Consider the following 11,207-nt stretch of genomic DNA (forward strand, 5'->3'; position numbering starts at 1 on the left):
ACAACTTTAGGGAGCATATGGACCCCAGGAATCGAACTCTGCTGGACAGCACCTTTCCTGCTGAGCCACCTCTCCAGCCCCTGTGAGTTCCCTTTCATTAAACGACACAGCCTTGGGGGCCTCAATAAGAGTCATTTTCACATCCTGGCGTTTGCCTGCAGCAAGATGGCGGCGGTCTCAATGTCAGTGGCGCTGAGACAGGCGTTGTTGGGGAGAAGGGCAGTGGCTACAGCTGCCGTTTCCGTCTCTGGAGTTCCATCCAGGTTGTTGAGCACATCCACATGGAAGCTGGCGCAGGACCAGACTCAGGACACACAGCTCATAACAGTCGATGAAAAACTGGATATCACTACTTTAACTGGTGTTCCAGAAGAGCACATCAAAACCAGAAAGGTCAGGATCTTTGTTCCTGCTCGCAACAACATGCAATCTGGAGTAAACAACACAAAGAAATGGAAGATGGAGTTTGATACCAGAGAGAGATGGGAAAATCCTTTGATGGGTTGGGCATCAACGGCTGATCCCCTCTCCAACATGGTTCTAACCTTTAGTACCAAAGAAGATGCAATTGCCTTTGCAGAAAAAAATGGATGGAGCTGTGATGTGGAAGACAAGAAGACTCCAAAACCCAAGTCCAAGTCGTACGCTGCAAACTTTTCTTGGAACAAAAGAACAAGGGTGTCTACAAAATAGGTTGGCACTGCTGCATTTCCCCTTGACTGTGAATAAAGTCAGCTGGGCACTATTAATAGTCCGTGGATAATGCACCTCTTAATCTCCTAATAAATGTGACCTTTGAACCACAAAAAAAAAAAAAAGAGTCATTTTCATTATATATTGTTTCCTAGCAAATTAGCCCAAAATTAAAAAAAACACTCCAGTGGACTTCTTCTTAAAGGGCCAAAGAAAAACATTTTAAGCTTAAAAACCATATTCTTTGTCACACTGACTCAGTTGCTCTCACAGCCATTGCTATATGTAAATGAGTTGCATGGCTGTGTTTGAATAAAACTTTATTTATAAAAGCAGGCCCACCCTACACCCAAAGGCATCTGTGGAAACCCATACCTAACATCACAATAACGAAAGACTGGGTGCTTGCCCAGTGGACAAGCACAGGATAAGGATGTCCACTCTGGCCACTTTTACCTTTTGTTTTATTTTGTTTTTGTTTTTGGAAACAGGTGTTCATGCAATCCAGGCTGGCCTCAAACTTGCCATGTAGCTGAAGAGGACCTTAAATTCCTGATCTTCTGGCCTCCATCTCCTAGGGGCACATCATCATGTCTGGCTGGCCATGTGTGTTTAATATTGGACTAAGTGTTCTAGTCAGGACAGTTAAGCAAGAAACACATAAAGAGGGATATAGATTAAAAAGTAAGGGCTGGAGAGATGGCTCAGTGGTTAAGAACACTGGCTGCTCTTCCAGCGGACCAGGGTTCAATTCCCAGCACCCACATGGCAGCTTACGACTGTCTGTAACTCCAGTTCGAGGGGATCCGACACCATCACACCAATGCACATAAATTTTTTTTTTTATAGTAAAAGAACAAGTAAACTTGGGGTGGTGTCCCGACCTGCAAGCTTTGGGACTGACCTGCCTGGGGTGAGGCACACATACAGAAAAATGGGGATCGGGTGAGCCACATGCTTGGGGGAGACGCAACAGCAGCCAGAAACTCATGCTTATTACATACAGCTCATTGAGGAGGTGGGCTCACTCACTACATACAGCTCATTGAGGAGTTGGGCTCACTCACTGTAGACAGCTCATTGAGGAGGTGGGCTCACTCACTGTAGACAGCTCATTGAGGAGGTGGGCTTACTACATACAGCTCATTGAGGAGGTGGGCTCACTACATACAGCTCATTGAGGAGGTGGGCTCACTCACTGTAGACAGCTCATTGAGAAGGTGGGCTCACTTACTGTAGACAGCTCATTGAGGAGGTGGGCTCACTTACTGTATGCAGCTCATTGAGGAGGTGGGCTCACTTACTGTATGCAGCTCATTGAGGAGGTGGGCTCACTTACTGTAGACAGCTCACTGAGGAGGTGGGCTCACTTACTGTACGCAGCTCAATAGGATGTGTGCCAGCTAATCTCAGTAGGGCTCTCCGTAGAGGAGCAGTCTTGGGGTAGAGTCAATGGGAGGAGAAGCCTGTGGTTGACACTTTCTGCACAACTGTCAACATCTGGACTTTTAACCAGGGGAAGGCTGCCATTCCCATGGGTCTGAGGCACTGGGGTCCTCTCTATGGATATGCTCATGTCGTTAATACACATTCACTCAGGACTTCATCCACTCCATAGACTGTGATGGTGTGGGTCATTTGGAGAATGCCCATCTACCGTGCACAGAGCCCAGAGTCTGATCCACAGCGCTGACTAAATAGGATGTGGTAGCACTCATATGTAATCCCGGCACTTGAGGAGTGGAGTCGGGGATTAGAAGTGTGAGGTCATCCTTGGCTATTCAGTACGGTTAAAGCCAGTCTGTGCTAGAGACCCTGTTTCAAAAGAAAGAACAGGAGGAAAGGAGGAAGAGGAAGGAAGGGAGGGAGGGAGGAAGGAAGGAAGATATATGATACTCTGTGCACCAAAAACCAAACAAGTATCAGAGCTAACAAGCTCAGCAAGGCGTTAGGATAAAAACTCAGTAACAACCAACAGTTGTATTTCTGTATGCCTGCACCGAATAATCCAAAATGAAATTCAAAATTTTTAAAAACTCATTTATGATGCATTAAAATAAATACATAAATAAATAAATAGCATTTTGTTTTTGTAGTGCACTGAACTCAAGGCTTTGTGCTAGTCCTCTACCAACTAGCCAAACCCCAGAATAGCATACTTCGGAATGCACGCAACAAAAGAAGTCTAAAACTTATACTGTGAACATTTACATCGAGAGAAATTGCTGACCTAAATCACTGAAGAGGGGCTAGGGCGATGGTACGGTGGTAGATCTCCTTCCTTGAGTGCACCAAGACCTGGGTTCAATCCCCAATAACACACACACACACACACACACACACACAAATAAATAAATAAATAAATAAATAAATAAATAAATAAATAAATAAAATATCCTTTGAGTGTTACTTAGGTGATCATGGGATGGTTCACACATGTAAAAATGCCTAAAAACCATTTAACTCTTTAAGAATTGGGCCTCCGGGGCTGGAGAGATGGCTCAGTGGTTAAGAGCACTGGCTGCTCTTCCAGAGGTCCTGAGTTCAATCCCAGCAACCACATGGTGGCTCACAACCATCCGTAATGAGATCTGGTGCCCTCTTCTGGCATGCAGGCACATATGTAGACAGAACACTGTATACACAATAAATAAATAAATCTTTTAAAAAAAAAAAAAAAAAAGAATTGGGCCTCCAAGCTGGGCGGTGGTGACGCACACCTTTAATTCCAAGACTCAGGAGGCAGAGCCAGGCGGATCTATGTGAGTTCGAGGCCAGCCTGGTCTACAGAGCGAAATCCAGGACAGGCACCAAAACTACACGGAGAAACCCTGTCTCGAAAAACTAAAAAAAAAAAATTCCAGTACCAGGTTGAGCCTGAGGCCCAAAGTCTCCACATCTAAACCAGGCCCAGATCAAAAAGAGTCTTCTCACGTGACATTCGTCATCCTCGGAAGACATCTAGACTGAAGAAGCAAGTCGTTCAGGGGAATCAAAGTCACCTCTCCTCCACCTCTGGGGTGGCATGGCAACCAGCCATGTTTCTTTGTCTGTGACCCTCTACCCGACAGGAAGCAGACTGAGGGGGTGGTGTTTTGACTCATAAAGAGGTGAGTTTACTGTGCTTGGGAAGGTATGGTGGTGCATGAGCAAGCGGCAGATGTCCACATCCAGGTCCAGAGAGAGCACGGGAACTCAGGTAGGGCTATGGGACCTCAAGCCCCACCTCCACCCCCGTGACTCACTTCCTCCAGCAAAGCTCCACCCCCTTGAAAGTTCCATAACCATCCAAAACCGTGCCCTAAGTTAGTCACCCATGGGTCTGGTGGGTCCAAGTCATATTCAAACAAGTGGTCTGCCAGGGTCTCTAACCTTGGTAAACTTTTAAACCAAGAAGATTGAGAACCTCTGCTACGCTCTCCCGCCTGAGCCAGCACTCTGGCACCAAAGCCACCCCAAGCTGGGCTCTGGAAAAGTTGCTAGCTTAGAGACACGCGGTGAAATCTGAATTTCAGATAAGCAACACGTAATTTCTTAGCATAGATGTGTCCCAAATATTGCATAAGTATATTTATGCTAAAAAAAATAATTTGTTGTTTTTCTGAAATTCAAATTTAACTGGGACATTCACACAAAAAAAGTATTCATTGTTCCCATGAAGGACACATAAAGATTTAGCTGGGGAGGCTGTATTTAATCTAACTTAATCTCTGCAGACTTCACATTTTCATTGTTGGTCCAGTAATCCCTTGCTATCTCATTAGGACCTGAACCTGGGTCCTGTGCAAGAGCAACAAGTGCTCATAACCATGGAGACTGCTCTCCAGCCCCAAAATACAGGTGTTTTACATGCCAGTTCCAAACTATTTGGTGATGATGGTAGCTCGGGAAACTCACAGACCTTAGCAAGATCAGGATGCTCAGAAAGTCAAGGGATTCACAGGTCCATTCCCCAAGGGGACAAAGGCTTTAAGCAGGCACTGCCAAGAGAAGACTGCTGTGAGTAACCCCAGGACACTCGTGGCATTACCAAGCCACACTTTGGTGGAATTGGTTTTTTTGTTTGTTTGTTTTGTGGGGTTTTTTTTTTTGTTTGTTTGTTTTAAAGAAAGTATTTAAGCCAGGAGGTGGTGGCACAGGCCTTTAATCTCAGCACTCGGAAGGCAGAGGCAGGTGGATCTCTGGGAGTTCAGTCCAGCCTGGTCTACAAATTGAGTTCCAGGATAGCCAGAGCTTCACAGAGAAACTCTCTCTCGAAAGACCAAAAGAAAATAGAAAAAAAAAAGGGGGGGGGGAGGAAGAGAGAAAGTATTTAATCGGAGGCTTGCTTACGGTTTCAGAGACTCCCTCCTGACCGTGGCAGGAAGCAGGCAGGCATGGCGCTGGAGCAGTAGTCAGAGCTTCAGCTCCCAATCTGTGGGAAGCAGGCAGCGAGCCGGTGGAATCGGTTTTGATCTGGTGTCAGTGCCCTGTCTGGGATGAAGAGACGGTTGTTCATGTCTCTACAAGAAGAGTCGTACAACATAGTGCACACCATTCATGAGCCTTTGTTTTCGTAGACTGTTGCAATCCCAATAGCAATATGATGAGTTCACAGCTGCCGTTCATTCTGGAAACATGAGTGCATCGAAGTGGAGGAAAGCTCCGGAAAAGAACCACAGGGAACCCCCAGAAGTTAAGGCATACCGCAGAACCGCCATCACTAACACAGGCTTGAATGGACATGTTTTTAAAAATCTATATTTTGGTGCTGGAGAGATGGCTCAGTAGTTAAGAGCCCTGGCTGCTCTTCCAGAGGACCCGGGTTTGGTTCCCAGCACCCACATGGCAGCTCACAACTGTCAGTAACTACAATTCCAAAAGGGCTCCAATCCCCCTCTGTCATGCTCAGACACTTCATGCACAAATGTACATGCAGGCAAAGCACCATATGCAGAAAACAAAAACAAATTATTACAAATATATATCTAGCCGGGCGGTGGTGGCGCACGCCTTTAATCCCAGCACTCGGGAGGCAGAGCCAGGCGGATCTCTGTGAGTTTGAGGCCAGCCTGGTCTACAGAGCGAGATCCAGGAAAGGCACAAAGCTGCACAGAGAAACCCTGTCTCAAAAAAACAAAAAAATAAATAAATAAATATATATATGTATATATATATATATATATATATATATATGTTTTTTTTTTTTTTTTGCAAGATGTGGTGTCACACACCTTTAATCCTAGCACTCCGGAAACAGGGGTAGGTGGATCTCTGTGAGTTTGAGGCCAGCCTGGTCTGCACAGAGAGTTCCAGGCCAGCCAGGGCTATACAGTGAGACATTGTCTCAAAAATAATAATAATAACTACAGTTTTATTGAGTAATATAAAATATAGACATAGCCATAACCTGCCTATACATATTTCAGAACAATGTCAAAACCGGGTGTGTATTCAGTAGATAATGTGAAAGCTAATTAAATCAGCTTTTTGGGGGGAGTAGGGTGAAGAAAGACAGATCCTTATTTTACTTCTGGGAACTGAACTCAGGTCCTCTGCAAAAGCAGTACACACTTTTAACCTCTGAGCCATCTTTACAACCCTAAGAATTGATTTATTTTATTTGGGGGGAAGGGTTAAAGACAGGGTTTCTCTCTGTACCCCTGGCTGTCCTGGAACTCACTCTGTAGACCAGGCTGGCCTCAATCATAGAGATCGAACTGCCTTTGCCTCCTAAGTGCTGAGATTAAAGGCATGAGCCCCCACCACCTGGCTTATTTTTATTTTTAATCATATGTATATGTGTGTGGGCATGTGTACACGAGTGCAGGTACCCATAAAAGCCAGAGAGATTGGAACCCCTGGAAGTGGGATCACAGGCAGTAATGAGCTATCCAGTATGGACGCTAGATCTAAACTCGGGTCCTCACCCTACTTTATTTCTTATACATCCCCATCCAAAAAAAATTCAGACAAGGGCTAGAGAGATGGCTCAATTGGCAAAGAGCTTGCCACAAAAGCGTGAGGACATAAATTCGGTCCCCAGAGCTCATATTTAAAAGAGCCAGGCATGGTGGCATGCGATTGTAATCTCAGTGCTGACCAGGCAGAGACTGGCAGATCAGGTCTTACTGGCCCAGTCAACCTTGACCATTTACTGAATTCTGGGCCTGTGAGAGACCCTGTCTCAAAGAAACAAGGAGGGGAGTATCTGAGGGGGAAGAATTCCCAATTAAAAGTACACACATGCACCTGCACACACGTGAACGCATATATATACACACCCCACACACACCCAAAAATCATCAATCATCAAAAACATTAATAAATCATTAATACACTTGAAAAGACATTTAAACTGACTCATAAAAGCAGAAACATAAACCATACATCCTGCACTTACCAGAAAGAGATAGCCTTTTCTATCTAAGGCTGCCAATGTTTTCTAACACAGTGCATGGTCAGGGTATGGGAAAGATATTATTGGTAAGCAGAAATTGATGAAACTTCTTCAAAGAACAATTTGGCAATAATTACACAGTCTCCGACCTAGCAGTTCTCCTTCTGGGAATTCACCCAGCCAAAAAAGTCCCTTGATGCCAAGGAGGTGGTATGAAAACATATAGCTTATTGAGGCATCGCCTGTAATGAATACAAATGACAAGTAAGTAAAAGATAGTACCTTCTGCCGGGCGGTGGTGGCGCACGCCTTTAATCCCAGCACTCGGGAGGCAGAGGCAGGCAGATCTCTGTGAGTTCGAGGCCAGCCTGGGCTACAGGGCGAGTTCCAGGAAAAGCGCAAAGCTACACAGAGAAACCCTGTCTTGGAAAAAACAAACTAAACAAACAAAAAGATGGTACCTTCCTCTACGGAATTCTGTGTGTGTGTGTGTGTGTGTGTGTGTGTGTGTGAGAGAGAGAGAGAGAGAGAGAGAGAGAGAGAGAGAGAGAGAGAGGGAGGAGAGAAGAGAGAGTGAGAGAGAGTCTCAAGCTGGCCCTGAACACACACCTTGCCCTCCTGACCCTCTTCTCTTGCCTCCCACCTCTCAAGTGCTGGGATCACAGGCTTGCACAGGCTTGCACCATCACAGCCAGAGGAAGAGGAGGCAGCCATGGTTCTCTGCCACCTTCTTTTTCTTTCCTTTAAAAAAATGTACTTATTTATTTTCATGCGTATGGGTGGTTTGCCACACACATGTTTGTGCACCATATGCATGCCTGGTAACTGTGGAGGCCAGAAGGATGCTTGAATGCCCTGGAACTGGATTTAGGAACCTAGGTCCTCTGGAAGTGAATTTTTACACCACAGAGCTATGGCTCCAGTCCCTTCTGTTTCTTTTTAATGAGGTGAATTCCTGTGTAATAGAGCAAACATTCTCTCCATCCTCCATTACTCATTTTCCTTTTCCCCTCTGATGTTGGAGTAGGTATGTGGCTCCCTAGGCTGAGGGATACATTTCCCAGCCTCCCTTGCAGCTAGGTATGAGCCCATCTTCTGGCTAATGAGAGAAGAAAAGAAGTTAAAGGAATTGTCCTTAAAAAGAGAAGCTCATATTTCTCTCTCTCTCTCTCTCTCTCTCTCTCTCTCTCTCTCTCTCTCTCTCTAATCATCTTGCTGCTAGATAAATGCAGATGTGATGGCAGGAGCCCAGATACCATGCTGGATCATGAGGTCCAAGTCCCTGTTGAAGACAGCCTGACAAATCAATCGAGACAGAATCTGTGCGAATATTTACCTCTGGACTTTACTGGAGAAAGATAGGAAAGCCTAATTTTGCATTGATACTATTTTACATTTTCTGTCACTTGCACCCAAACCTGTTTCCACCCATCCACCCCACCCCCACCTGTGGGGCGTTTTCTTCATTAATGATTGATGTGGGAGAGTCCAGCCCACTGTGGGCGGAGCCACCCAGGGCAGGTGGTCTTGGATGATATAAGACAGGAGACAGAGCAAGCCATGAGGAGCAAGCCAGCAAGCAGAGTTCCTCCAGCTTCTGCCCCCCCCCCCACACGCGTTCCTGCCTTGCATTCCTGGCCTGAGTTCTCTTCATGAGGACTGTGATCGGGACAGGTAAGATACACACTCCCTTCCCCACTGAAACTGCTTTTGGTCCTGGTGTTTTATCACAATAGAAAGCAAACTAAAGCTATGTGTGGTGGCGCTCACCTTTCATCCCAGCATTTGGGGGCCAGAGACAGGCAGATCTTTTGAGTTTGAAGCCAGCCTGGTCTACACAGTGAGTTTCAAGACCCCCAGGGCTACATAAAGAGACAGTGTTTCAAAAAGAAAGAAAAGAAATTAAACTGAAACAATGTGTGTGTACATTTAGATACAGGGTATTACTATGTAGCCCAGGCTAGCCTTTTCCCTCAGCCTCCTGAGAGCTGGAATTGCAGGCATGCACCATCCTATTGGGTGAATTTTTTTTTTTTTTTTTTTTGGTTTTTGAGACAGGTTGTGCCTTTCCTGGATCTCGCTCTGTAGACCAGGCTGGCCTCGAACTCACAGAGATCCGCCTGCCTCTGCCTCCCGAGTGCTGGGGTTAAAGGCGTGGGCCACCACCACCTGGCTTTCTCCTTCTTTCTTGTTCTGTGTTCTTTTAGCAACATGAGACAGCAGCAACACCCAATAAAAACAGCTCCTGTCTTGACTATTTCTATTTTGATGCCGTGTGTACCCATTAATGGCAGGACCCTTACGATCAAGGCACTGCTTGCACACTAGTGCTTGCACGGCAGTAGATACCGGGCACTGTTGGGCACCTGTCTGCGTTAAAAACAAAACAAAACAAACACACACAAAAAAACCAACCAGGATGAAACTGATGTTCCCAAAGGGCTGACAGAGAGGCTTGATAAGAAGTATAATTCCAGGTCAGCCTGGGCTACGTAATAAGACCTCGCCTCAGCAAACAAAAGCAAAACAAAACTGGATTCTAGGAACTAAGCGGTGAGTGAGGAGGAACAGAGAATGGACAGAATGGCGGCAGGGAGTGGGGGGCAGTGTAGACTTCATGGAGAGGTTGCTGCACACCCATTTAGTTCATTCTGTGCTGCTGCAATAAAATACACAAAGCTAGCACTTGGTGTGTAAGTGTGTGTGTGTGCCTGCAGGCATAGGCTTTTTGGAGGCGGGGTCTCTTACTGAGACCTGGGTCTCTGTGTCGGGGTAGGCTGGCTGGCTTACCTCTCCAGCACTGCAGTTACTCATGTCACCACGGTGCCTGAGTGCTGGGAACGAACTCCAGTCCTCATGCCTGTGCATCCAGCACTTTACTAACCACACCATCTCCCCAGCCCTGACTGTAGCACTTTGTACAGAAAAAAGGAAAGACTACCACAGTTTTGAAGGTTGGAGAACACGGCACCATGGGACTGGTAAGCCGCCCTGCCCGGGTCTGCACCGTACGTGGTGGAGAGGCAGCAAGGGCGCGGGTTCCCTGCACAAGGCCACACACGATGACAGTGATGGTCAGGCTTTATGGCGGCCCAAGCTTGAGGGAGCTGACCCCTCCTGTCAGCCCTCCCAGGTCCTCCGAGGCACTGCTAGTTAGCTCCCCCTAAACCCACCTCTTAAAGGTCCAGGTGCCTCAACACTGGCACACCCAGTGCATGAGCCTGCAGGGTACACACTCAACCCACAGCATTTGTGGAAAACTAGCAACCCCTCCCTCACCAGAGTGAAAAATAAAAGGCTGACGGCACCAGAGAGAGGCTGGCCAACTTGTGACAGCGCTGGAACGCTCCTGCTTTGCTGCTGGGAACACACAGGCACTCTGGAACACACTCTGGTGGTTTCTTTAGAAATGAAGTGTACACACACATGCATACATACGATACATACCATACACAAGACAAACACGACTACACACACATTCCAGACAACATGTGCCTACATCCACATGCACACTCAGGTGTGGTGATATTTTATTTGTGCTGAAATGTGATATTTTATTTGTATGTTAATAAATGAAGTTGCTTGGAGATCAGAGGTCAAATAGCCATAAACAGAAGTCAGGGGTAGATAGCACATGCCCTTAATCCGATCACATGGCAGGCAGAGTCTCTGTGTGGTCAAGGACACAGCCAAGCGTGGTGACACGAGCCTTTAATCCCAGGACCAACCATAGAGACCTGGAGGTCTGTATAGACAGGCAGTGACGAGGAAGTCATATGGCTGGGCTTAGAGCCAATGAGAAGGCAGAATAGGAAGGCAATAAAAGCACAGGTCAGGCAGGAAGAAGCTCTCTCTGTGGAAGCTACTGCTGGTGGTGAGCTAAGGCTTGTCGTGGCTATTGCTCTGACCTCTATGGCTTGCACCCCTGTATTTGGCTCTGTGTTTCTTATTTAATAAGACTGTTTAGAAATTCGTCTACACTCGGGCACACATATGTACTTGCACGTACACACACTATCCACATACAAGTGCACTTGCCATACTACTCAACAATTTGTTCTCCCCCCATGAGAGAGGGGGGGGTTGTCCAGAAAGAAAGCAGCTTGTATAAGAGTGTTCTGGGGGAACTCCTTCC

At 46.4% G+C, this 11,207-nt stretch overlaps 2 protein-coding genes across 2 annotated transcripts in view; one reads left to right on the forward strand and one right to left on the reverse strand.

Moving 5' to 3' along the window:
• The first annotated feature begins 147 nt into the window (after window positions 1-147).
• Window positions 148-811, forward strand: LOC131926583 (NADH dehydrogenase [ubiquinone] iron-sulfur protein 4, mitochondrial). The gene has a single exon (XM_059282105.1). It carries the CDS (start codon window positions 166-168, stop codon window positions 691-693), a length of 528 nt encoding a protein of 175 aa, XP_059138088.1. The 5' UTR covers window positions 148-165; the 3' UTR covers window positions 694-811.
• Window positions 812-5,095: 4,284 nt separating this feature from the next.
• The window catches only part of Slc26a8 (solute carrier family 26 member 8), a 46,179-nt gene continuing 40,067 nt past the window's right edge, over window positions 5,096-11,207 (reverse strand). The window contains exon 13 of the mRNA XM_059243881.1: window positions 5,096-5,195. Within this exon, the coding sequence (XP_059099864.1) occupies window positions 5,096-5,195 (100 nt within the window). The remainder of the gene's footprint in view (window positions 5,196-11,207) is intronic.

This window comes from Peromyscus eremicus, chromosome 16_21, assembly GCF_949786415.1.
Source record: "Peromyscus eremicus chromosome 16_21, PerEre_H2_v1, whole genome shotgun sequence".
Classification (NCBI taxonomy): Eukaryota; Metazoa; Chordata; class Mammalia; order Rodentia; family Cricetidae; genus Peromyscus; species Peromyscus eremicus.

Coding starts and splice junctions, on each gene's coding strand:
- LOC131926583 (XM_059282105.1), top strand. CDS start 166: ATGGCGGCGGTCTCAATGTCAGTGGCGCTGAGACAGGCGTTGTTGGGG.